Genomic DNA, 27,723 nt, shown 5'->3' with positions numbered 1-27,723 from the left:
GTACCGCTTCTTTCCCACAATACCCCTGGTTCTGGGGGCCGGAGCCGCGGAACGAGCCACAGAGAAAAAGGTTATTGGTTGGCCGTGCAGCCAATGAGCGGGTCTGTTACTAGTTTGCGGCATCCTGTGGTGTAGGGGAAGCGCTCTAGGCCTGGAATCCTTACGAGTCCCGTTGGGTTTAGCACGATGAGCTCAATCGGCACCGGGGTGAGTTCGCTGTCTCTGGGTGTGATAGTTTAACCTAAGGATTGGGGTTGAAGGGAACTCGGACAGACCACATGGGTTTCGCGGACCCTGGGTGCTCTGAGACCGCCTTCGGCTGGGTGGGCCACTTGCAGCTGTTTGGAGACCGGTCGTCTTTATCCCCTATATGCTAGGCCTGCGTCTCAGGTGACCATGACTCCTGAAGCTTTTCAGCCCAGGTGTAGCCGGCTTGGCGTCGCCGCAGTGAGGTTTGGAGCAGCTTTGGATTGCTGAGTCACTTTCTTCAGCCACTTAGGGAAACCGAAAGTGGAAACTCGTGGGGCTTGAAATAGTGTGTGCTCTTGAGAACCACCGAGGCAGTGAGATTTGGGATTCCACGGTCTGGAGATCGTGCTTTCTGTGGACTGCGTTTGCAGTTCCCAGGTTGCTGCTGATTCACGGGCCTTCTCTGTCTTTAAGTGTGCTAAAGAGTCACTGGAAACCCTGTCGGAACAGAACTAATAATAAAAATGATCTGAATAACTAAATCTGATGAATCCTTCAGTTTTTCCTTTGTCCTTGTTTTTCCTATACAAAGTACCTAACAGCACTTGTAGGCATTTATTCCGTAAACGTTTAAATGGTTACTTAGGAACTTAACAGCTTCAGGCTTTTGATAGACTGTTGAGGATTTTGCAGTGGGGCTTGTTAACTTGTTTGGCTTTCCTTTGTTAAACGTATGTATATGTGCAGTTTACTCCTTTTATGTACTTCTCTATATAGAAAATACAGTTTCTACAAGATTTATTGGTTATTTGCACTAGAGTTACTGAATACTTTCTCAGTTCCTCAATTTCTACTTAACAAGATTCTCATGCTCAGCCTTAAGTTCAAGTACTAGTGTTCTAAATTTAATAATAGGCAATTTATGTCTGGAATGGTTTAATCCATTCGGTTATGAATGCTAAAGTTCTGCCATACTTTTCTTAGATAAATGCTCAATAATCTTGTAGCAAACTGACTTTGCAATTATATTATTACCTTCAATTAATAGTATTTCATTCTACAAACCTTTTAAAGAATACTTGATAATATAACCATGTGGGATATTTTAGTAGCAATGGTAGCGTTAATGATCTGGGTTTAACAGATCAGGAAACAGACTCAGAAAGTACCACTGTTGAAGGCTTATCTTCTGTATTCATTTCTCCCAAGAACTCCAGATATGAATAATTGTTTGTCTGCTTGACATGTCTGTCCATTTGATAGTTTATTTTGTACTGCATGTCAAAGTAGAGCTCTGGGTTTTCTCCTTACCTTGCCATTTTGCATCTACTACAGTCTTCAGCTCAGTGAATGGTCATATGAAAACATCTGTGATTCATCTTTAATTCCTTTTTTTACTTCCAGAACCAACGCTTTAGCAAGTTTATTTTTTTATTTTTTATTTTTTGAGATGGAGTCTTGCTCTGTCGCCAGGCTGGAGTGCAGTGGCACGATCTTGGCTCACTGCAACCTCCGCTTCCCAGTTGAAGCAATTCTCCTGTCTCAGCCTCTCGAGTAGCTGGGACTACAGGTGCACACCACCACGCCCAGCTAATTTTTGTATTTTTAGAAGAGACGAGGTTTCACCATGTTGGCCAGGATGGTCTTGATCTCTTGACCTCGTGATCAGCCTGCCTCGACCTCCCAAAGTGCTGGGATTACAGGAATGAGCCATCACGCCAGGCCTCGCAAGTTTATTTTTATTATTTTTATTTTTTTTCTATACTCTGAAAAAGTATTCCCTTCTACCTCTTCTCTCGTCTAAGCTAGTACCACTATCTTTGGAACACCTTATCTTTGCTTCTGTTGTTCCCTCTAGAATTCATTTTCCACATAAAGCCAGAATGATGTTTTTTAAAATGTAGATCATACCACTCCCGCTGCTTAAATTCCTCGTTGCATTTAGAATAAAATACAAAGTCCTTATTCCAGCCTGGAAGACCCAACATAATTTGACCCTCAGCTACCTCACGTTGTAACACAGTCTACTCTTCTTTCTGCTGCTTACAGTGGTCGGGACACAGTGACCTTACTTCTGTTTCTTGACTGTGGTAGCCTTATTTCTACCCTAAGATCTTTGTGCCAAATGCCAAGAAGGCTCTTCCTTCATATCTTAAATGGCTAGCTTCTTGTCATTTAGGTTTGACTCAGCCTAAATACTCCTGCCCCAGAAGGCCTTCCCTGATGATGGAGTCTGTAGTAGTTCCTTCCATTGCTTTAGTCTTTTATTTTCATCTTAGTGCCTTTTCTGATTTACTGCTGTATCTCTAGCACCTAGATTCATGTCTGATTTGAAATTGAAGGACTTAATGAATGAGTGATCACCTTTGTATTCCATGTAGTGGACTAACATAATAGATACTCATTATGTGCTTGGTGAATGCCAAATGATTTGTTTGAAGTCTTTTAGTTTGTTAACTGCAGAGTTATGGTTACAAATTTAAATGTTCAGGCCGGGCGCGGTGGCTCAAGCCTGTAATCCCAGCACTTTGGGAGGCCGAGACGGGCGGATCACGAGGTCAGGAGATCAAGACCATCCTGGCTAACACGGTGAAACCCTGTCTCTACTAAAAAATACAAAAAAAACTAGCCGGGTGAGGTGGCGGGCGCCTGTAGTCCCAGCTACTCCGGAGGCTGAGGCAGGAGAATAGTGTGAACCCGGGAAGTGGAGCTTGCAGTGAGCTGAGATCCGGCCACTGCACTCCAGCCTGGGCGACAGAGCAAGACTCCGTCTCAAAAAAAAAAAAAAAAAAAAAAAAAAACAAATTTAAATGTTCAAACTCCAGTGGTGGTTCTACTGCCCCATATTAATCTTTTTCAAAAATGAGTTTTGTAATCTGTGTGAAAAGTGTTCTGACTTCATCTGGGACTTGTATCCATTACTCTTCAATAGCTGAAATCTAAGGTACATAGCTTTACCTTAGCTACTGTTGCTGCTCTGACAAGTTTCCCTTTCCATTCTTGAAAGCAAGGTCTTTGTTGGGATATAACATGTTCCTGATGCTTAAGCCATTTAGAGGGGAAGAAACTGTATGGTCATTACTGCCAAAGATACAAGCTTACTGTTGCCTTTTCTCCTTAAGTATGACCTGTCAGCCTCTACATTCTCTCCCGATGGAAGAGTTTTTCAAGTTGAATATGCTATGAAGGCTGTGGAAAATAGTAGGTAAGAAACATTTAACCAGGTATTACATGTCTCCTTTTATTTTGTATATTTTTGGTGATTAGGCTTTGTTATGTTACTTTGGTACAAATTAGTATATGTCCCCAAATCTCTATTCATTTCTAGATCTCTTTCTAGGCCAGATGTTTTCCATGAACCCCAGTCCTATATTTCTCGTTGATTCCAGGATTATCCACTTAGATTATCCATGTTGCAGAGTATATAAAATCACATTCATTATCATCTTTTTGTTTTCCATTTTCAAATTCTTGATTTGTATCATAGGCTTCCTTGGCCATTAGGTTTGTGACCTTGTTATTTTTTATGTCTCATACATCTTGTGTTTTAAATGTCTTTTGCAGTTAGTCACATGTTCGATTCAGCAAAGATTTTTTCTATGTCTGTTTCTCTTTTGAGACTTGAGTCGCACTCTGTCACCTAGGCTAGAGTGCAGTGGTACGGTCTTGGCTCACTGCAACCTCTGCCTCCTGGGTTCAAGTGATTCTCTTGCCTCAGCCTCCCCAGTAGCTGGGATTACAGGCATGTGCCACCATGCCCGGATAATTTTTGCATTTTTAGTAGAGACGGGGTTTCGCCATGTTGGCCAGGCTGGTCTCAAACTCCTGGTCTCAAGTGATCCGCTTGCCTTGCACTCCCAAAGAGTAGCCCCAGTCCTATATTTCTCATGATTACAAAGAGCTGGGATTACAGGTGTGAGCCACCACGACCAGCCTAAATATCATTTTTAAAAAGTCAGATTTATGCAAAGATGAAATATTTTTAAAAGTTGAAACCTTAAAAACAAATGTGTTTTTTTCCTGAGTGAAGAAAAAATGCAGCTGGGTGTGGTGGCTCACTTCTGTAATCCCAGCACTTTGGGAAGCTGAGGGGGGCAGATCACCTGAGGTCAGGAGTTCAAGACCAGCCTGGCCAACATGGTAAAACCCTGTGTCTACTAAAAAATAAAAAAATAAAAAAATTAGCCGGGCATGATGGCACACGCCTGTAGTTTCAGCTACTTGGGAGGCTGAGGCAGGAGAATCGCTTGAACATGGCAGATGGATGTTGCATTGAGGCAAGATTGCACCACTGCACTCTAGCCTAAGCAACAGAGACTGTCTCAAAAAGAGAAAAAGTGAGGAAAGTGCTTTTTTTTCTTTTTCTTTTTATAATGAGACATAGTTTCGCTCTTATTGCCCAGGCTGGAGTGTAACGGCGCGATCTTGGCTCACTGCAACCTCCACCTCCTGGGTTCAAGCAGTTCTGCTTCAGCCTCCCGAGTAGCTGGGATTACAGGCATGCACCGCCACACCCAGCTAATTTTTGTGTTTTTAGTAGAAACAGGGTTTCTCCATGTTGGTCAGGCTGGTCTCGAACTCCCAATCTCAGGTGACCCACCTGCCTCGGCCTCCTGAAGTGCTGGGATTATAGGCATGAGCCACCGTGCCCAGCCTAAAAGTTCTTCTTTTTAACAATCTATGTAACCTGTCTTTGTTACACCAAAACTGAACAAATAATAGTTTCTTATTAAAAAAAAAATTATTTATTTTGAAAAAGAGACATGGTCTCACTGTGTTGCCTCAGTTGGTCTTGAACTTTTGAGCTCAAGTAATCCTCCTGCCTTGGCCTCCCAAAGTGATGGGATTACAGGCGTGAGCCACTGCGCCCAGCCTGTTATTCCTTTTTTTTTAAAAAAAACTTTTTTTAGGGGCAGAACATAGGATCTTGCTTTGTCAGCCAGGCTGCAGTGCAGTGGTGTGATTACAGCTCACTGCAGACTCAACCTCCTGGTCTCGAGCTATTCTCCTGCCTCAGCCCCACAAGGTAGTTGGGACTGCAAGCATGTGCCACCATGCCTGGCTAATTTTTTGTAGAGACAGGGTTTCACCATGTGGCCCAGGCTGGTCTCAAACTCCTGAGCTCAAGTGATCCACCTGCCTAGGCCTCCCAAAGTGCTGGGATTATAGGTGTGAGCCACTGCACCCAGCCGAAGTCTTTGAATTCTTTTGAAAATAATTGACTTTGAAGACTGCCTGAGAGGATCTCAGAGATTTCCAGATTTTCAAGAATGTTTTAAACATTGAGGAAGATGTTGAGTTGAGATAATTAAGACAGGCTTCCTGCTGAGCGTGAGCCACGCCTGTAATCCTAGCACTTTGGGAGGCTGAGGCAGGTGGATTGCCTGAGCTCAGGAGTTCGAGACCAGCCTGGGCAACACGGTGAAACCCCGTTTCTACTGAAAATACAAACTATTAGCTGGGTGTGGCGGTGTGCTCCTGTAATCCCAGCTACTTGGGAGTTTGAGACAGGAGAATCACTTGAACCCGGGAGGTGGAGGTTGCAGTGAGCCAAGATCGCGCCACTGCACTCCAGCCGGGGAGACAGAGTGAGACTCCATCTCCAAAAAAAAAAGTGACAGGGTTTCAAAATGTTGGCCAGATGGGTCTTGAACTCTTGGCCTCAGGCAATCCTCTCACTTGGGCCTTCCAAAATCTTGAGGTTACATTCTGACCTGTAGAGCTTGAGTTCAAGTAAGTTTGCAAACCTTTTGGGGAAATTCATTTAAATTAGCAGTGGTAAAGAGGAAATGTATTCTAGCATCCAGGATAACCTCAAAGACATGGAATCAAAAATGAACATGAGGTGTTTGAAGGTTGACACAGGTAACTTCAGTACAGAATTTATAACAGGAAATTGAATATGCTCAGGGGGCTCTGCCAGACTCTTGGGAGTTTAAACTTGCAAGGGGAGCCATGGAAGAGACCTAAAGTGTTGGGGAAGGAGTGTCAGCAATTCTTAGAAAATTTGTTGTGTGCATCTGTTCATTTTTCTGGGAAGAAATGCCATAGTTTCATCAGATTTTAAGAGACCTGTGAATGACACAATTCTCCTGCTTTTTAGGTTGTGGATCCCTTTTTAGATTATGACTGGCAAAATGAAACAAAGCTAGCAATTAGGCTGGTCTTTAGATAAAATAGGATTAGAGAAGTAGAAAAGATGCTGTAGTAATGTAGGCCTGAAATTATAAGGATCCCAATGCTGGTATAATTATTGTAAAGAAGTGGACATGAAGGAAATTTTGAAGAAAAAAAATTAATAGTAAATAGAAGCTCAACCTGGAGGATGTAGAGTTTGGTGATGCTGTTACCCAAAATTGAGAAGTTGTGCTGGTAGTCCCAGCTACTGAGGCTAAGGTGAGAGGATCACTTGAGCTCCAGACTTCAAGTCAAGCCTGGGCAGTATGGCAAGACTCCATTTCTTTAAAATAAAAAAAAGAAGAGAAAGTTGAGATAATTTTACCAGAAAACTGTACAATCAAGCATTGCTTATTTTGTCTCTATTGTTTCCAATCAGAACTACCTTTATCAAAAAGGAACAGAACAATAAAGTGTAACACATTTTCATCTTGAAATGGCAACATGTAATTTCTCCACATTTTACTTAAGAGGGTGTGTGTGTGTGTGTGTGTGTGTGTGTGTGTGTGTGTGTGTGAGACAGGGTCTCACCCTGTTGCATAGACTGGTGTGCAGTGGTGCAGTCTTGGCTCACAGCAGCCTCCACCTAACTAGGCTCAAGCAATCTCTCACCTCAGCCTCCCAGGAAGCTGGGACTACAGGCGTGTACCACCATGCCTGGTTAAGCCAGGTTTTGCCACGTTTCCCAGGCTGGTATTGGACTCCTGGGCTTCCGAGATCCTCCTGCCTCAGCATCCCAAAGTGCCGAGATTACAGGCGTGAGCCACCATGCCTGGCTTTAAGAGGTTATTTTAAGATCTTTTTATTTTAAACAGTTGTAGCAGAACATGTATTTCATTCTCTTATATACTTATTAGAAGCAATATGTTTATTATGGGAAAACTGGAAGAAAGAGATGAGCAAAAGGAAGAATAAATCATAATCCTTCTACCCAGAGCAATCACTGTTAACTTTTAAGTTTGTATCTAACCTGTCTTTTATATGTCTGTTATGTACCTTTTTTTTTTTTTTTTTTTTTTTTTTGTGAGACAGAGTCTCGCTCTGTCACCCAGCCTGGAGTGCAGTGACCGGATCTCAGCTCACTGCAAGCTCCGCCTCCCGGGTTCACGCCATTCTCCTGCCTCAGCCTCCCAAGTAGCTGGGACTACAGGCGCCCGCCACCTCACCTGGCTAGTTTTTTGTATTTCTTTAGTAGAGATGGGGTTTCACTGTGTTAGCCAGGATGGTCTCGATCTCCTGACCTCGTGATCCGCCTGTCTCGGCCTCCCAAAGTGCTGGGATTACAGGCTTGAGCCACCGTGCCTGGCGTTATGTACCATTTTTGATGGACATGAATTTATGTCATTTGTTTATAACGTAATTATCATAAGTCAGACACTGCGCCATATTGTGTTTCATTAGCATTTTTATACTTATATATTAATATATTTTTAGTCAAATGATGTACTAGATTCTGGAGGGAGGGTCACATGATATTTATATATGGATTTAATGTATTTATTACACTTTAGTGTGTTTTCTCTTCCTGGTTTTCAAATGTTTTAAGGTATTTGGCATGCCTTAAATGTTACTTACTTTGTTTTTTTTTTGTTAAACTTAAGTTTATGAAGTTTATTTTCAGTTAAAAAACTGATTTTCTTCTTGTTTCAGTACAGCTATTGGAATCAGATGCAAAGATGGTGTTGTCTTTGGGGTAGAAAAATTAGTCCTTTCTAAACTTTATGAAGAAGGTTCCAACAAACGACTTTTTAATGTTGATCGGCATGTTGGAATGGTAAGGTCATGTTTTAAAATGTTCCTTTTTGTCTTGTCCAGTTTCTTTTGAAGTAACTGATTGGAATAGATCACTGTGCAGTCACAAAAGTAATCAGAGCGCGTTACTGCATTGGTCCAGTTCACTGTCAAATAGAAAGGCAGTATTCTCATAACCTTATTAGTGATGGGGGAAAATCCAAGTTGCTGAAAGAAGAGCAGGAGAGGGAGAGGGCTGGGGAGTATCCATAGAAATGAGGTCTTGGCAGCACACATCACTGATGAAGGCATATGCTTGAGAGGTGAAGAATCTTTAGCTTTCTGTATCTCTTGTGGGGATCACTGTCACAGTAAAGATGCCATCAGATAGCAAACACCTTTATATGAGGTGGAACATCAGGAAAGGATGTTTAATGAAAAGGAAAAGTGAACACATCCATAATAGTTTCATAGGGCATCACTGAAATAAGTTATTCATGCAGTTGGTATCTAAGTTGTGAGGGACTAAATTGCAAGCCCAGCCATAAATACACTACTGGTATATACTGCAGTTACCCTATATAGATGGGAGACTTGGCTTAGTAAGAACCAATACCGGGGGGAAAAAAAAAAAAAGAATGAAATGATTCTAATCCTGCCACCTGAAAAGGAAAGGAAGGAAGGAGAATATTTGTATATTAGGTTCTATGCTGGGAGCTCTTTACATAAATTACCTTGTTTAATTTTGACAACCCAGTGAAGGTTATATCAATGTCATTTTGTTTCTTTTCTTTTTGGTTTGAGACAGAGTCTCTCTATGTCACCCAGGCTGGATTGCAGTGGTTGCCATCTCAACTCACTGCACTCTCTGCATCCTGGGTTCAAGCAATTTTCCTACCTCAGCCTCCCAAGTAGCTGGGACTATGGGTGCCTGCTACCATGCCCAGCTAATTTTTATGTTTTTAGTAGAGACGGGGTTTCACCATGTGGGCCAGGCTGGTCTTGAACTCCTGACCTCAAGTGATCCATCCGCCCGCCTCAGCATCCCAAAGTGCTGGGATTACAGGCGTGAGCCACTGCGCTCGGCCTAATGCCATTTTCACAGGTGAAAAAGTAGATGCACAGCTAGTAAAGAAAAGCTGGGATTCAAATTTGGGTCTGCGTGTTACTCCAGAGCCCTTTCTAAATGAAAAGACACCTTATATGACCCACATCGTGCAGCTGATAGCTTTCTTACATCTAAATGTTAATGTTACACACAAACACAAAAGGTACTGGTAAAGTATAACCAATAAACCATAAAGCTAATTTTTTTTCTTCTTCAAAGATTATTTTATCTCAATATTTTTCTCCTGAACAGATTTCTTTATTTTGCTGCAAATGACAGGATTTTGTTTTAATTAATTAATTAATTAATTTTTTTTTTCGAGACAGAGTCTCACTCTGTCGCCCAGGCTGGACTGCAGTGGCTGGATCTCAGCTCACTGCAAGCTCCGCCTCCCAGGTTTACGCCATTCTCCTGCCTCAGCCTCCCAAGTAGCTGGGACTACAGGCGCCCGCCACCTCGCCCGGCTAGCTTTTTGTGTTTTTTAGTAGAGATGAGGTTTCACCATGTTAGCCAGGATGGTCTCGATCTCCTGACCTCGTGATCCGCCCGTCTCGGCCTCCCAAAGTGCTGGGATTACAGGCTTGAGCCACCGCGCCCGGCCATATTTTAATTTATTTTTTGAGGTGGAGTCTCACTCTGTCGTCCAGGAAGGAGTGCAATGGTGCAATCTCAGCCCAGTGCAACCTCCGCCTCCTGGATTCAAGCAGTTCTCCTGCCTCAGCCTCGCCAGTAGCTAGGATTACAGACATACGCTGCCACACCCAGGTAATTTTTGTATTTTCAGTAGAGACGGGGTCTCACCATATTGGTCAGGCTGGTCTCGGACTGCTGACCTCAAGTGATCTACCCGCCTCTGCCTCCCAAAGTGCTGGGGTTATAGGCGTGAGCCACCACGCCCAGCCTAGCATTTTGTTCTTTTTAAAGGATGAACAGTATTCCATTATGTATATATACCTTTTCTTTTGACTTTTTTGTTGTTGTAGTACATATTTTTTTCGTTATCTGGGTACTAAGCCTAGGACCCAATAGTTATTTTTTCTGATCCTCTTCCTCCTCCCACCCTCCACCCTCAAGTAGGCCCCAATGTCTGTTGTTCCTGTCTTTGTATCTATGAATTCTCATCATTTAGCTTCCACTTATAAGAGAGAACATGTGGTTTTTGGTTTTCTGTTCTTGTGTTAGTTTGCTAAGAATCATGCTGAACAGATTTATTATTGCCAGTGAAACTGGTATGTTTTGATGAAATGTGCTAGATTGTAACCTAGCTAGTAGGAGGTGATCTTGTATTCTTTTATGTAATAGAAAAAGTTTATATTTTGAAAAAAATTATGCATAAATACACACACACACACACACGCAGGCCTTGCTCTGTTGCCCAGGCTTGAGTGCAGTGGCATGATCATAGCTCACTGCAGCCTTGTGCTCTTGGGCTCAAGTGATTCTCCTGCCTCAGCCTCCCAAGTAGCTGTGACTACAAGTGTGCTAGCACACCTGGATAACTTTTTGTTTGTTTTAAGAGATATGATCTTGCTGTGTTGCTCAGGCTGCTCTTGAACTCCTGGGCTCAAGCGATCCTCCTGCCTTAGCTTCCTGAGTTGCTGAGATTACAGGCATTAGCCAATGTGTCCGGCCAACATTAGACATTGAGGAGGGTTGGAGAAAATTAAGGCTTAATATCCTCCCTCCTTCCACAGTTGTCATCTTCAAGTGATTTGAGAATTACGTGACTTTACAGTAAGCTTTCTCTAAAGCAATAGAAGATTCTTTAAGTGGTATAACTTACTGGCATGGGTTACCTTGGGGAAGTTATTCTAAACACCCATTTCCTTGTCTGCAAAACAAGGGTGATAATAGTACTTCGCACATACAGTTGTGAGGTTAAAAATTATTATGTAAAATGCTTAACATGTAATGAGTGCTCAGTATCTCTTAGTAATTATTATTACTATTACTGGGTAGCATAGAAAAAAAGGCTTTTAAAGATTTTGATACCACTTTTAAATTCTGTAACTGTCCTAGGCTAGAGGGTTTCAAATTTGGTTGGTTTATGATACCATAAGTGTCCCAGTAGTTTTTCTCATGGCTTCTCTAGGCTAAAAATACCTAATGGTTTCGTTTTTAAGTATTTAGGTCCAAAGAACTTAGTGTTTACATCCTAAAAACTTAGCCATTTTTTAAAAAAATACACATATAGTGAAAAATATTTTTATTTAAAAATTAAAATGTTTTCTTTCATTTTAAGCAATCAACATTTCTAGTATGTACACTGTACAACTTCCCAACTTTGGATGCAGCCACTGTCATTTCCTGTCTCACACTGATTTTTGCACAGTACTTACTTTTTTTCATAGCAACCACTAACAGCCTAGCTTCTGAAAGATGTGAAGGCATTGAAAGGAATGTAGTAAAATGATCTAATGTTCAAATTGAACTACTTGGACATTTTTCTCCAAACTTAAAATATGCCACACTAGGCTGGGCGCAGTGGCTCACACTTGTAATCCCAGCACTTTAGAAGGCCAAGGCGGGCAGATCACCTGAGGTCGGAAGTTCAAGACTAGCCTGACCAACATGGAGAAACGCCGTCTCTATTACAAATAAAAAAATTAGCCGGGCTATGGTGGCACGCACCTGTAGTCCCAGGTACTTCGGAGGCTGAGGCAGGAAAATAGCTTGAACCCAGGAGACCGAAGTTGTGGTGAGCTGAGATTGCGCCACTGCACTCCAGCCTGGGCAACAAGAGCAAAACTCTGTCTCAAAAAAAGAAAACAGAAAAATATGCCACACTAACATGTGATTTCACTACAGTGTCTGAGGGCTTCTCGGCACATACACAGTAACTGCAGTTCTGTTTTTTGTTTGTTTCAGATTCTGAAATGTTTTAAATTTCAGATTTTTGGATTAGATATCCTCACCCTGTAATAACTTTAGAGAAAAGATCAAAATTGGGCCAGGCACGGTGGCTCACACCTGTAATCACAACATTTTGGGAGGCTGAGGCAAGCTGATCACCTGAGGTGAGCAGTTCAAGACCAGCCTGGCTAACATGGCAAAACCAAACTGTGTCTCTACTAAAAATACAAAAATTAGCCAATTCCAGCTGCAGGAGAATCCCTTGAACCTGGGAGGCAAAGGTTGCAGTGAGCCCAGATGGCGCCATTGCACTCCAGCCTAGGTGACACAATGAGACTGTCTCAAAAAAAAAAAAAAAAAAAAAAAGATGAAATCTGACCAAGACCCATGGTTTTTTTTCTTTATAATGAGGTAGTAAATCAGGGGAAGAGGATTTATGATAGAAGTAGTCCTGAATATTGGCTAGGCACGGTGGCTCACGCCTGTAATCCAAGCACTTTGGGAGGCCGAGGTGGGTGGATCACCAGGTCAGGAGATCGAGACCATCCTGGCTAACATGGTGAAACCCTGTCTCTACTAAAAATACAAAAAAATTAGCCAGACGTGGTGGCGGGCGCCTGTAGTCCCAGCTACTAGGGAAGCTGAGGGAGGAGAATGGCGCGAACCTAGGAGGCGGAGCTTGTAGTGAGCAGAGATTGCGCCACTGCACTCCAGCCCAGGCAACAGAGCGAGACTCCGTCACAGAAAAAAAAAAAAAAAAAAAAAAGAAATAGTCTTGAATATGAGCATTGGACAAAGCAATGAAGTTATACTTGGTAAATTTCTAAATTATAATTTCATACTCAAGCATCAGAATGCCTTGTAGAGAGCCTTTAAGCCAAAAAAGTTTATTTTGAATGGTAATACTTGTTAAAAAAAATTTAGTAAATCTATAATAATTGCAAACTTTGATTTGTGATAGGAACGTGTTCCTCTAGTAAATTGGTGCTTTTTTTTCAGGCAGTAGCAGGTTTGTTGGCAGATGCTCGTTCTTTAGCAGACATAGCAAGAGAAGAAGCTTCCAACTTTAGATCTAACTTTGGCTACAACATTCCACTAAAAGTAAGTTGATAACATGTTGAGAAACCTTTTGGACAGTAATAGAAGTTTATTAATAAGCTCTTCTGCTTCCCTCCATAGCATCTTGCAGACAGAGTGGCCATGTATGTGCATGCATATACACTCTACAGTGCTGTTAGACCTTTCGGCTGCAGGTATGAAATTTTGTGAATTATTCAAAAGGCAGATCTGTACTATAGATAATTATTATGTTCCCCAGCATCTTAGCCTTTTACATACTTAAAAATAGGAACTCTTATCGAGAAGTATTAGGGCAATTATTAAACAGTGTACATAGAAACTACTTGAGGCTGGGTGCCATGGCTCACACCTGTAATCCCAGTACTTTGGGAGGCTGAGGTGGGAGGATCCCTCGCGCCCAGGAGTATGAGACCAGCCTGGCCAACATAGTGAGAACCTGTCTCTACAAAAAAATTTAAAATTTAGCCAGGTGCAATATCACATGCCTGTACTCACAGCTACTTATGAGCTGCTTGGGAGGATCATTTGAGCCCAGGAGTTCAACGGTGGAGTGAGTGAGTTGTGATCATACCACTGTACTCTAGCCGGGGCAATAGAGACTCTACCTCTACAAAAAAAAAAAAAGAAAAGTTTGAATAGTGAAAAGGACTATATAGATCTGAAGTGATTATAAAACAAGGAACTGATAACAATGACTTTAATCTGATTATAATAAACTCTCTGGTATTAGTCCCTGATATTCTTAGGTAATTTTAAATATATGCTGTGTTAACATTAAGCAGCCAGTTATACTTCAGTTTTCTCATTAATTTCCATCTGATATACTTGAAGCCTGTAGGTAATATGCTATTAAATGGAGATTATTTTTGGCAGTCAGTAATTAGTCCATACAAAATTACATCTCACAATTCCCATTAAGCCCAGTTTTTCTTTCTGTTAAAGTGCTGATATTTTATTTTGGGGTGAAGTGGGGATTCAGCTGCATAAAGACCTGGAATAGGTATAAATATTCAAATTTGGCTTCACAGAGAAGACTTATGACTAGATTTTTCTAAAATGAAAAGACATGTTTGGCTTATGACTTAAAAAAAAAAGTCAAACATGTTTGGTCAAAATAGTGCATATACTAACATCTGAGTGCTCAGCTGTAGTCCTACCTTTGAGTTGTTTATCATCAGTCATATTTAATTACTAAGACAGATATTAAAGAAAAATTGAGTTTTATTCTATTGGTAATGTTACATTAGTGTTTTATGTTTTACTTTTTGAGACAGTTGCTCTGTCACCTGAGCTGGAGTGCAGTGGTGCCATCATGGCTGACTGCAGCTTTCACCTCCTGGTTCAAGCGATGCTCCTACCTCAGCGTCCCAAGTAGCTGGGACCACAGGCATGGGCTACGATGCCTGGCTAATTAAAAATTTTTTTTTTTTTTTTTTTTTTGTAGAGATGGGGTCTCACCATGCTGCCCAGGCTGACATTAGTCATTCTTAAGCCTCTCACTTAAATTACATTATGAAACACTTTGTTTTCAGACTATGTAGAATACCTTTCAACTGAGCTCTGAGTTCATCAAACTTCTCTACTCTTTTCAAGGGAGTAAAAATAGTAGAGATAACTTTTTTTTTCCCATAACTTTTTTTTGTTTTTTTTGGGATGGAGTCTCTCTCTGTCGCCCAGGCTGGAGTGCAGTGGCACGATCTCGGGTCCCTGCAACCTCTGCCTCCCAGGTTCAAGCCATTCTCCTGCCTCAGCCTCCTGAGTAGCAGGGACTACAAGTGCCTTCCACCACGCCTGGCTAATTTTTTTATTTTTAGTAGGGACGGGGTTTTGCCATGTTGGCCAGACTGGTGTTGAATTCCTGACCTCAAGTGATCTGCCCACCCTGGCCTCCCAAAGTGTTGGGATTACAGGCTTGAGCCACTGCGCCGGGCCAGAGAGAACTTTTTCAGTAAACATCTATTGGGCACTGAGTTAGTCATAGATGTGGAGACACAGGTGTGAAGTCACACTGATAAAATCTTAGAGGTGATATGATAAAGGGACAACAATTAGGGAACGGACTGTTTCTGGACAGGAGGCAAGGAAAAGTGTGTGAGCTGTAGGGAGACTTGGTAGTTGCAAGCACAGGAACTGGTATGAAAATATGTGGGCCAGAGATAGTTAAGTATGCTTGGTGTGTAGAGTATGAGGTTTAGAGATGATATTGAAGATGTAGGAAGGGTCCAGTCATGTAAAAGTCTGTGTTCCATGCTGATTTTCAGCAAAGAAAATGTTAAAAGGCTTTAAAATAGTGACAATGAGCTATATATTCTGAAGGATAAGTCTCATATCAGGGTAGAAGATGGATGGAAATGACAGTAGGGATGGGAAATTGAATAGTTAAAAATATTCCGCATATGAGATGATGTGTAAGATGATGCTGGTTTCTTTTCTACTCTAAGGCAAATATAGTCATCCCTTGGTTTTTGTGGGGGATTGGTTTTAGGACCTCCCATGAATACCAGAATCCAAGGTTGCTGAAGTCCCTCATATAAAATGGTTAAGTATTTGCATATAACCTGTGCATATCCTCCTGTATATGTTAAGTCATCTCTACTTGCAATACCTAATACAGTGTAAATAGCTGTTACACTGTATCGTTTAGGGAATAATGACAAGAAAATCACAGTTGTTCAGTAGAGAAGCAATGTTTTTTGAAAGTTTTCTATCTGTGGTTTGTTGAATCCACAGATGCAGAACTCATGGAAACAGTGCCCACTGTGTGTTGCAATTTCAGAAAATCAGTATTTCATACAATCAACTAATAGCCTAATTTGTTGAGCATAGAAAAATACACTGAACCAATTCTGATTATTGCAGAGAAATGACTGGCAGGATATTGGGAAATAGAATGAAGGGTGGGAAGGATTTCACATGGATTCAGTATACTCTCTGCCAGGAATTTTGTTCCCTTGACCTTTTTGTGTTTATGCCTTATTTTTTGGGCCCTCTCATTAGTTTTGATTTTCATCTATCTTATCATTACTCCTTTCCCTGTACTGCTAGACTTTCTAGGAGACCTTAATCAGAAAGATTAATATTAAACAAACAAACAAAGCTACATGAATTTTGAATAATCTCAAGTATGTACTAGTTTTAATTATTTGAAACCACTGTATGAAAGTACTATGAGTTATATGTATATTAGTAATTTATCTCAGAAACAAAATATAATTGCATTTTAATCATTTTTTCAAAAATACTTTGATGTTATTGCCGTGGTTGAAGCTGTTTGTATACTTTTGTGCAGTTTCATGTTAGGGTCTTACAGTGTGAATGACGGTGCGCAGCTCTACATGATTGACCCATCGGGTGTTTCATACGTGAGTACTTCTGAATCATTTGAAATTCTATTTTAGTTTAATGGTATTTCATTAGCATTTAATCTCATTATAAGATTATATGAAATTAAAAAAAAAAACTCATTCAAGGATTTTTTTTTTTTTTTTTTTTTTTTTTTACACAACAACCTCTTGTCCAACAGCATTTTTTTTTTCCTTTTTGGTGGAACAGGATCTCACTCTGTGACCCAGGCCGGAACACACTGGCGTGATCCAATGGCTCACGCTGGATCTGATGTTGGTCTAACAACAGTTGTGTGAGCACAATGGCTCACTGCAACCTCTGCCTCCCAGGTTCAAACGATTCTTCTGCCTCAGCCTCCTGGGTAGCTGGGATTACAGGTGTGCACCACCTGGCTAATTTTTTTGTATTTTTAGTAGAGACAGGCCTTTGCCACTTTGGCCAGACTGGTGTTGAACTCCAGGCCTCAAGAGATCTACCCACCCGGGCCTCCCAAAGTGGGAGTATTACAGGTGTGAGCTACCGTGCCCAACCACGTTTTCTTGTTTATCACTAATAACCGATATGAGGCAGAGAAAAGATTTGTTTTCAGTATGTTATTTATAAAAGCTATACAGTGCATATAGTATTTTGAATATGTGATTTTCCTTTTTTACTACACTGTCTTAAAACTATTTAACGTCTTTTTTTTTTTTTCCCCTCACTCTTGCCCAGGCTGGAGTGCAGTGACACAATCATAGCTCACTTCAGCCTCTTAACTTCGAGGCTCAGGCGATTCTCCTACCTAAGCCTCCCAAGTAACTGGGACTACAGGCTTATGCCACCGTGCATGGGAATTTTTGTATTTTTTTTGGTGTCTGTAGAGACAAGGTCTTTCCACGTTCCCAGGGCTGGTCTCAAACTCCTGGCCTTAAGCAATCCTCCTGCCTTGGACTCCCAAAGTGGTGGGATTACAGGCATGAGCGTCCATGTCCAGCCATGTCATCCCTTTTATTTTATTTTATTTATTTTTAAGATGGAGTCTCACTCTATCTCCCAGGCTGGAGTGTAGTGGCTCGATCTTGGTTCACTGCAACCTCCTCTGCCTCCTAGGTTCAAGCGATTCTCCTGTCTCAGCCTCCCGATTAGCTGGGATTATAGGCATGCACCACCATGCCTGGCTAATTTTTGTATTTTTAGTAGAGATGGGGTTTTGCCATGTTGGCCAGCTGGTCTCCAACTCCTGACCTCAAGTGGTCTGCCCACTCCAGCCTCCCAAAGTGCTAGGATTACAGGCGTGAGCCACCGCACTGGACCTAATTTTGTTTGAGACAACGTCTTGCTCTGTCGCCCAGACTGGAGTGCAGTGGCGCCAAACCTCTGCCTCCCCAGTTCAAGCAATTCTGCCTCAGCCTCCCGAGTAGGCTGGGATTAGAAGCATGCACCACCACACCCGGCTAATTTTTGTATTTTTAGTAGAGACAAGGTTTCACCATGTTAGCCAGGCTGGTCTCGAACTCTGGATCTCAAGTAATTCGCCCACCTTGGCCTCCCAAAGTGCTGGCATTACAGGCGTTAGCCACCTTGCCCTGCCTTCCCTTTTAAAGAGAAGGTTTAAATGTGATTTCTAAGAGCTTTCCCTAAATTATTATTATTATTATTTTTTTTTTTTTTGAGACAGTCTTGTTCTGTCACCCAGGCTGGACTGCAGTGGTGTAATCTTGACTCACTGTAACCTCTGCCTCCCGGATTCAAGGGATTCTCGTGCCTCAGCTTCTCTCAAGTAGCTGGGATTACAGGCCTGTATCACCACACCTGGCTAGTTTTTGTATTTTTAAAAGTAGAGACGGAGTTTCACCATGTTGCCCAGGCTGGTCTGGAACTCCTGGCCTCAAGTGATCCACATGCCTCGGCTTCCCAAAGTGCTGGGATTACAAGTGTGAGCCACCGTACCCAGCCTATTATTACCATTTCTTAACTGTTTTGAGATGGAGTCTCACTCTGTTGCCCAGGCTGGAGTGCAGTGGTGCAGTCTCTGCTCACTGCAACCTCTGGCGCCCAGATTCAGGTGATTCTCCTGCCTCAGCCTCCCTAGTAGCTGGGATTACAGGCACCTGCCACCACAGCCAGCTAATTTTTTTGTATTTTTAGTAGAGACGGGGTTTCACTATGTTGGTCAGGCTGGTCTCCAACTCCTGACCTGAGGGGCTGCCTGCCTCGGCCTTCCATAGTGCTGGGATTACAGGCATGAGCCACCGTGCCCGGCTGTGCATCCTTTTCTTTAAAAAAATTTACAGAATAAAAACATTGGGGTTTAGAGTATTGAACTCATAGGAATTAACTTTATTTCTGTGTCTCAGGAATATATAATTTCATTTTTCATTGTCATAGTGCTAAAATCTTTCCCATTCATGTTCCCCAAAATGTCTCATTAAATATTTTTGGATATACCTCTATTAAAAATAGAGGTAGTTTTAGAATTGTTTGGTATTTTAATATTTTTTAGTCCTTTGGCATTCATCAGAATGTATTTGACTATATTTTTCCATACTTGCTTTTAAAAGTCATTTAACATCCTTTCACTAGGTTATAAATAGAAACATTAGTAGTCAGTCATTAATTATATATAGCATACTAATTCAGTGACTATATATTTTTTTTTTCTAAATAGGGTTATTGGGGCTGTGCCATTGGCAAAGCCAGGCAAGCTGCAAAGACGGAAATAGAGAAGCTTCAGGTAATAATTAATGCTTGAATTTTTACTACATTGTCATGCTAATGCAGTGAAATTTTATCACCACAGACATTTCAGTCTAAGGCAGGGATGTCCAATCATTTGGCTTCCCTGGGCCACACATAAAATACACCAACAGTAATGATAGCTGATGAGCTTAAAAAAAAATCTCATAATGTGTTAAAGTTTGAATTTGTGTTTGGCTCTGCACCCCATGGCTGGAGAAGCTTGGTTTAAGGATATAGTGTGGTTTGATGTTTAGAGTGGAGCTTTATGAGGCTGCTAAGTCACTGAATGTGAAAGCTGATAACATATCTACAGAGTTGTGTTATACATCCCTTTATGATTTTTAGTAACTGCTATAAAGCCTCAATGTAGAAAAATGCAACTTTTGATATGATTTCACAAAATCCTTGAAACCTATTTATGAATCTACGTGGGCTCTAGTTTGAAAATTTTAAAATTTTGAGTTACTAAAAAGTTATATTTTTCCTATATTATTTCTTTCTTTGGAACACAGCTTTTATGTCTGGCTGTGCTCCACTGGTTCTCTTAACTTTGCTCCTAGCCACATAAGGCATAAATTTTAGCCTATACTCTTACAACTACCCACTTATTTTTTTCACAACATTCAGCTATTAGTGTGAAAAAGTTTTCTTAAAAGCTTGGTTTTCCTTTTAGCCATACATTGATCAACTTAAAGACTTCATGGATACTGTTTCAGTATTATTGATGACCTGTCAGAAACTTGCCTAAAAAGCAGGCATACAATTTATCAGTGTTTTGGTAAACTCAAGTGAGATAAAATTTCACATACATGTAAATGTTAATGCTGCACTAGAATCTTTCTCAATTACTCATTCAACTTATTTAAGACCAGCTTCTAGAAAATATTTATTCGCACTTGGCATTTATACAATGCTGAGTTCTAGAACCATCTATAAAGCCTAATTTGTTTCGTATTTTAGTAAAGTTGACAAAAGGATCTTAGAGGTCATTTAGCCCAAGCTCAACTGCAGATTAAACACACTGCACAGGACCACAGAATCAGCTGGTTCTGAACAGTATCCAGACCTTATGAGTCTTAGACCTATGTTCTTTTCCATTGCACACTTACTAGTATGATGCTAGGTTCCTATCTTCTACTTTTTTCCTTTTGTTTTCATCTCTCCATACTATTATATGGAAATTTGAAAATTAGAATATTTACACTAGTTGAGGGGGATTACCGCTGTAATACCCTACCACTTTGGTAGGCCAAGTTGGGAGGATTGCTTGAGCCCAGGAGTTCCAAGTCCAGGCTAGGCAAAAGAGTGAGACCCTATCTCCTAAAACAAAATGTTAGCGAGGTGAGGTGGTATATACCTGTAGTCCCAGCTACTTGGGAGGCTGAAGCAGGAGGACTGTTTGAGCCCCAGGAGTTGGGGGCTACAGTGAGCTATGATCACGTCACTGCACTCCAGCCATGGCGACAGAGCGACACCTTATCTCAAAAAAATAAAGGAAATTAGAATATTTAGAGCAGTTACTATCTTTCTATAGTTAAATCTTAGTAAGGAATGGGAAAAACAGCAAGTCCCAGACAAAAATCAAGAAAAAAAATCACTTTAATTGAGGAACACTTACAGTTTGTGACAAAATTATGCTGTGAATCAGGTGTTACAAATTATGGCCCATTGTGTAAGTTTTATTGGAACACAGCTACATTCAGTCCATGGCTACTTTTAGAAAATACAACAGTAGACGTTAACATTTGGAACAGGGAATAGAAACCAGAGCCATACAGCTAATAAACCTGAAAATATTTACAAGTTGATGCTTTACAGAATCCATCTGCTGACCCCCGCTCTGTATCATTGTTCTCTTCTGATGGTTTACCAAAAAATAAGAACTTTACAAACATATGTAAAAATATATTTGCCAATTAAAATGTGCTTTTCAAGTTTGACTTTGTAGGATGCAGTTCATTCACTAAATACAGAACTTAACCAATAAGGGCAAAAATTTAAAGATCAGTATTCTTTCCCTTCCTGTGATCACCCTCAATTTAACATGAAGAACTGTAAACATCATAAGCTTACAACAAACTCACCTAGTTAGACTTCAGTTAACCACTTACACATCCCCCTCCCCTATAAACTATTTGAAAAAAGCTGCAGGCATATTGCATCCCTAAATACTTTATTCTCCTTATACCATTATCAGACCCAAGTATCATCTAATAGTCCATAATCAAACTGCCTGAGCAATTTCTACACTGCCTTTTTAACTGTTTCAAACTATCGAGGTTCACATTTTCTTCCCCAAAATATTTCTTTAAGAGTCTGTGCCACTTGCCTTTAGTTGTACCCAAATAATGGTTTATCTATTTCCTAAGATTAGTATTCTTAAATTTAAATTTAGTGTTTTGTTGTTGTCATTGTTCCTTCTTCCTCATGTGGTTGTGCAGGCATAGCTTGAGCATCCAGATTTCAAAATTGAAAAAAAAAAAAAAAGAAGATAATCTAGCTTAAATATATAGTAGTTGAATCACCTAAAGTCTAGACTGCTGTATGAGCACCTGTTATCTTTCACTATATTCCATCATCCCCCAATGTATCCGCAATAGATGAAGGGCAGTTTGCGCAAACATTGTTTTGATCCTGTCATGTCTGTTCAGAAATGCCTGTCTATTCGGAAACCCGTATGTCTGATGACAAAATCTTGCACTGGTTACAATCAAAACCTAACGACATACAGACTCCTCAGCTAGGCCCTAGGGGTACTTTTCTACCTTGATTTCCAAGTGTTCATTGAAAGAATGCTTAATTCTAATTTGGATAAAAGCTCTTGGCTTCCCACTTCTGCTTTATACGTTCCATCTCTCTTGAAATCCAATCCAATCCAATCTATATTCTAAGAACCTGCTCAAATCTTGGTTCTTCAAAGCTTTCCCTGGTATTTTGCATTTTTGCTTTGAATAGTTCCACAAAGGATGATTTGTTACTCCTTCCTTCATCTTTCTGTATCTTGCATATAGTAGACATTAATGATTTGTTTGCATTTTATTATCCTAAATTGACTATAAAGAAAATCTAGATGTCTTCTCCAGTCGTTCAAACTTCAGGTCAAACTTCAGATTTATAGGTGGCTGTGGATTTTTATAATTTTATCACAAAGTTAGTGGTAACTATAGGATATCTCAGAATATCTTTTTTGGTGTATAAACTTTTTTTTTTTTTTGAGACGGAGTCTCTCTGTCGCAGAGTACAGTGGCGTAATCTCGGCTCACTACAACCTCTGCCTCCTGGGTTCAAGAGATTCTTATGCCTCAGCCTCCTGAGTAGCTGGGATTACGTGGGCGCACCACTTCCATGCCTGGCTATTTTGTATTTTTAGTAGAGACAGGATTTCACCATGTTGGTCAGGCTGGTCTTGAACTTCTGACCTCAGGCAATCCGGCTGCCTTGGCCTCCCAAAGTGCTGGGATTACAGGCATGAGCCACTGAGACTGGCCTGGCGTATAAATTTCAAAACATTAAAATATGAATCAGGAAACTTCGATTCTGGTCTTTTTCAGATTTCAAGTTATTTTCCTTGGTTTTATATCTGAGTATAAAAGTGAAAATAAAAAATGTTCTTCTGATGAATATACATTTTATTTTCTGTAGATGAAAGAAATGACCTGCCGTGATATTGTTAAAGAAGTTGCAAAAATGTAAGTTGAAATTTTTCTTACCATCCACAAAAATATTTCACTTGACTTTTGCATATATCTATTACATTAATCCTAAGAGGCTGTTTTCCTGTAAAATAACTTAGTGTGTTTTAGAAGGTAAATTTAACATTCTAAGAAGCCTCACGAAGGAGGAAAATGTTTTCAAGCCCCGTTTTTTAGTAGAATGAATAGGATGGGAAAAATAGCTTTTGACAAAATAAACTCCTGTTACAGGTTAAGGACACATAATATACCATTAGGGTCTTAATTTGTTAGCTCCCAACTTCTTTTTTTTGAGAGAGAGTCTCGCTCTGTTGCCCAGGCTGGAGTGCAGTGGCTGGATCTCAGCTCACTGCAAGCTCCGCCTCCCGGGTTCCCGCCATGCTCCTGCCTCAGCCTCCGGAGTAGTTGGGACTACAGGCGCCTGCCACCTCGCCCGGCTAGATTTTTGTATTTTTTAGTAGAGATGGGGTTTCACCGTGTTAGCCAGGATGGTCTCGATCTCCTGACCTCATGATCTGCCCGTCTCGGCCTCCCAAAGTGCTGGGATTACAGGCTTGAGCCACCGCGCCCAGCAGCTCCCAACTTCTCAAATCTCTTAAGTACTAATAATAGTAATCTTAGATTGCCTCTAAGAATGCTTACAAACTTTATAGGTTTACAACTAATTATTTCCATACATGATCCACGAAGCTGGCTCATTTACATAATATGTTTATTTGGGAAAGATATGTTTCACTTTTTCATGTTTATTATAAAAGTTCCTATAACAAGGTAAGAAAAGCAGTATTACAAAACATTTCAAAAACTAGCTTAAGAAACCCTGAACAGTTGATGACAGGTATGTAAACTAGAATACTATTAATATGTAACAGGTATTTAGACAGTAAGCAATAAAAAGTCAATTAATCTGGGTAGTGATGTTTCAAAAATTTTTTGATTCTTTTAGATAAAAGAGTGTAGACATTTGGTATTACAAAGATTCCAACAAAACACGTTGTGTAGCCAGCTTTTTAGATTCAAAAGTTATATTCAGATAATTCTTAACACCTCTAACTATTCCACATTAGAACTACACGAACAAGGTCTAGTCAATCAGCTCTCTATACGGTAGTGTCTCAGGTTTTACATCTAACAATACAAGGAAGAAAAAAAATTCCAATGGGCTCTATTGTATAATAAACATACTATTTACATGACACTTAGTTTCTTATAAACTGGTCCATCATTACTGCTATTGCCTTTAGCCCTCCTGCTTCCTCCTCCCCTCTGCCCTCCCAGTTTCAGTTGTGAAGCAAACAGAAGCCATTCTAACGGCAACATTAGGAACCAACATACAGCAGAACTGCTAAGAAAGGAAGTCAGTTATCTTCCTTGAATTGTGTAGTATTTCATCATGATATACTCTGTTTCCTTCACTGAACCAATCCTTTGAAGTGCTTCTGGAAATCAGTTCTTACCATCTTTTATATTTAGGTATAATGGTGGTCATCTATTAAGTGTTCCATGTTAGGAAAGCCATCCCTTCTTCATTTAAGAAAATGGAGCAGCATGTTATCTTTTACTTAGTTCTAGAAAATTGAGATCCTCTCATATTATAGCAAGGTTTTAGAAGACCCTCCTAAAAGTAAGGTATGTAACTCAGTGGAAAGTATTAGATAAAAGCTATACTCTGCTACTGTACTTAATTTCTTGATTTTTTTTTTTTTTTTTTGAGATGGAGCCTCGCTCTGTCGCCCAGGCTGGAGGGCAGTGGCATGGTCTCGGCTCACTGCAAGCTCCACCTCCCATGTTCAAGCAATTCTCCTGCATCAGCCTCTCAAGTAGCTGGGATTACAGGCACCCACCACCACGCCTGGCTAATTTTTGTATTTTTAGTAGAGAGGGGCTTTACTATCTTGGCCAGGCTGGTCTTGAACTCCTGACCTTGTGATCCACCCGCCTTGGCCTCCCAAAGTGCTGGGATTATAGATGTGAGCCGCCGCACCTGGCCTCTTGATACTTTTTATGTTACTTTAATATGTTGCATGACAGTGCCTCCTCCTTTGCTGTAATTTGTAAAGTACTACAGTGTGAAGGCCAGGTTATGTGGCATATAAGCCATTATAAAATGGACAAGGAGCTTAAAAAGACTACTGCCAAGAAGCTGCAGGTTGAAGAGACCACTAATAATTGCAAGCACATAAATTAGTTGGTTTTACTTATTTGAAACAGAGTCTCACTCTGTTGCCCAGGCTAGAGTGCAGTGGCACGATCTCAGCTCACTGCAGCTTCCACCTTCTGGGTTCAAGTGATTCTCCTGCCTCAGCCTCCCGAGTAGCTGGGACTACAGGCCCGTGCCACCACACCTGGCTAATTTTTGTATTTTTAGTAGACACATGGTTTCACACTTTTGGCTAGGATGGTCTCGATCTCCTGACCTCATGATCTGCCCACCTCTGCCTCCCCAAGTGCTAGGATTACAGGCACGAGCCACCATTCCCAGCCAATTAGTTGGCTTTAAAAATATTAAAATTAATGGGACAAAAAATAAATTTCCTAAAACACAGTTAATGATACCTCTTCCTAGTGAATCCATTTTCTTTATGAGTTATCTTTTATAGTTATATCTTTTTTTTTTTTTTTTTTTTTTTTGAGACGGAGTCTCTCTCCGTAGCCCAGGCTGGAGTGCAGTAGTGTGATCTTGGCTCACTGGAACCTCCACCTCCCAGGTTCAAGTAACTCTCTTGCCTTAGCCTCCTGAGTAGCTAGGATTACAGGGACCCACCACCACACCCAGCTAATTCTTGTATTTTTAGTAGAGACAGGGTTTCACCATGTTGGCCAGGCTAGTCTCAAACTCCTGACCTCAAGTGATCCATCAGCCTTGGTCTCCCAAAGTGTTGGGATTACAGGTGTGAGCCACTCACTGCACCCACCCAAGTTGTATCTCTAAAGCAATGTGCAAAAATAAACTGAACTTGGGTTGATTAAATATATTGAATATTTGTTGGGAGAGCAAATGTTTCATTTTAGTCCCTGTGTAATTTGTCTTCTCTAATGTTAAATGCTATGTAGAATGTGTCTGTGTAATTTTATAAATAATTTTATTATGGATGGACATTCTAATTTGTACTGACTATGGGTCTGTGAACTACTACAATGTTTGGAGGTTACCAAAATCTTACCTTTCCCTTTTCTATTCTAGAATTTACATAGTACATGATGAAGTTAAGGATAAAGCTTTTGAACTAGAACTCAGCTGGGTTGGTGAATGTAAGTTATTTTTGTACATTTATTTGCCTTAGGAATGATCTCTACCACAGCTAATTTACAACTGAGAGTCCTTTCTAAAATAATGAAAGCTAAAACAAATTTACTAGGTTGTCCAAATGAAGGGAAAGTTCTGCTTAATAATTGACTTAAGTTGTGAACAGGTTATTTTTTGAAACATCCATTTCATGGTTTTAAAGATACTATGCTATAAATTAATGCTCAGGATTTATAAATTATAGCATAATTTACTTTCATTTCCATAAGAACTTAATATGTAGGCACATATAATCTCATGTGGAAGCAGCACACTAAAATATTTTGAGTATTACTCATAGTACAACTTTGCAACCTTAGGTGAGGCAGATCTGTGGATTGGGTAGATCCTATGGTATACTACAAGTTACAATACAGTACTCAATTTAAAATTCATTTACATATGTGGCTTAATTTACAGTAACTAATGGAAGACATGAAATTGTTCCAAAAGATATAAGGGAAGAAGCAGAGAAATATGCTAAGGTAAGCCACAGCACAAAAACTTCTCTTGGCCAGGTACAGTGCGGGGAATCACTTAGCCCAGGAGTTCAAGACCAGCCTGAGCAGCACAGCAAGACCCCATCCCTAATTAAAAAAAAAAAAAAAAAAAAATCCTCTAACCAAAATTATGTGTTGAATAATATAAATCAACTTGGGTGGCTTCTATTAAATATCACTAATAGTTCAGTTGAACTAAGGATAGAAATTTTCTAGGTTATCTCTAGTGGGTACAGTTGCCTTGGTTCCAAAAAAATTGTGGGGGGTTTAGATTGCAAAGAGGTTTTTTAGGACTTTTTAAGTATATGTTCTATTTTTTTTTTTTGAGACGGAGTCTTGCTCTGTCACCCAGGCTGGAATGCAGTGGCACCATCTCTGCTCTGCAACCTCTTGCCTCCCGGGTTCAAGCAATCCTGCTGCCTCAGCCTCCCCAGTAGCTGGGATTACAGGAGCACGCCGCCACACCTGGCTACTTTTGCATTTTTGGTTTCACCAATAATACAGGGACGAGTTTTCACCAGGCTAGTTTCAGACTTGACCTAAGGTGATCTGCCTACTTCGGCCCCCCAAGTGCTGGGATTACAGACTTAAGCCACTGCACCTGGCCTCTTAAGTATACATTCTATCAAAGATACAGTCATTGCATGTTAGAGCAATATTTGCTTAATTATCTTTGCATGGGTATCTTATTCTAGAACTGTTCATTCAGTTACAAGTAAAGGAATTTAACCACTTAACTCAGGTTGTTGTAGCTTAACTTGCCCACAGGTATGGGATATAACAATTTTAAAAATCAATTTTAAACACCTATTTTCTCTTAACAGGAATCGCTGAAGGAAGAAGATGAATCAGATGATGATAATATGTAACATTTACTCCAGCATCTATTGTATTTTAAATTTCTACTCCAGTCCAATGTAACTATTTAGCCCTGGATTATACATACTGTCCAATTTTCATTAAATTTTTGTCTTATAACTATTGAAGTTTGGTTAATATCTGCTTTACAGAATTGGTGGGGGTCAATGAGAACATTTACTCAAT

At 40.4% G+C, this 27,723-nt stretch overlaps 1 protein-coding gene across 1 annotated transcript; it reads left to right on the top strand.

The window, feature by feature from the left end:
• Nucleotides 1–3: 3 nt before the first annotated feature.
• On the top strand, nucleotides 4–27,661 carry PSMA3 (proteasome 20S subunit alpha 3). The gene is made up of 11 exons (XM_023231362.2): nucleotides 4–207; nucleotides 3,312–3,394; nucleotides 8,017–8,140; nucleotides 13,058–13,159; nucleotides 13,238–13,311; nucleotides 16,428–16,500; nucleotides 19,131–19,196; nucleotides 22,844–22,890; nucleotides 26,078–26,145; nucleotides 26,600–26,664; nucleotides 27,504–27,661. The coding sequence occupies exons 1-11, from the start codon at nucleotides 187–189 to the stop codon at nucleotides 27,546–27,548; spliced, it is 768 nt and encodes a 255-aa protein (XP_023087130.1). The 5' UTR covers nucleotides 4–186; the 3' UTR covers nucleotides 27,549–27,661.
• Nucleotides 27,662–27,723: the final 62 nt, after the last annotated feature.

Source organism: Piliocolobus tephrosceles, chromosome 6 (genome assembly GCF_002776525.5).
Source record: "Piliocolobus tephrosceles isolate RC106 chromosome 6, ASM277652v3, whole genome shotgun sequence".
Taxonomy (NCBI): Eukaryota; Metazoa; Chordata; class Mammalia; order Primates; family Cercopithecidae; genus Piliocolobus; species Piliocolobus tephrosceles.
The sequence above is the reverse complement of the archived record's forward strand: the minus strand, read 5'-3'. Positions and strand labels throughout refer to the sequence as shown.

Excerpts from the sequence above, each read along its gene's own strand:
- PSMA3 (XM_023231362.2), top strand. The coding sequence starts at position 187 with ATGAGCTCAATCGGCACCGGG. Across the intron at positions 13,312-16,427 it reads GTTAGACCTTTCGGCTGCAG|TTTCATGTTAGGGTCTTACA; the intron begins GTATGAAATTTT and ends ACTTTTGTGCAG. Across the intron at positions 19,197-22,843 it reads CGGAAATAGAGAAGCTTCAG|ATGAAAGAAATGACCTGCCG; the intron begins GTAATAATTAAT and ends TATTTTCTGTAG.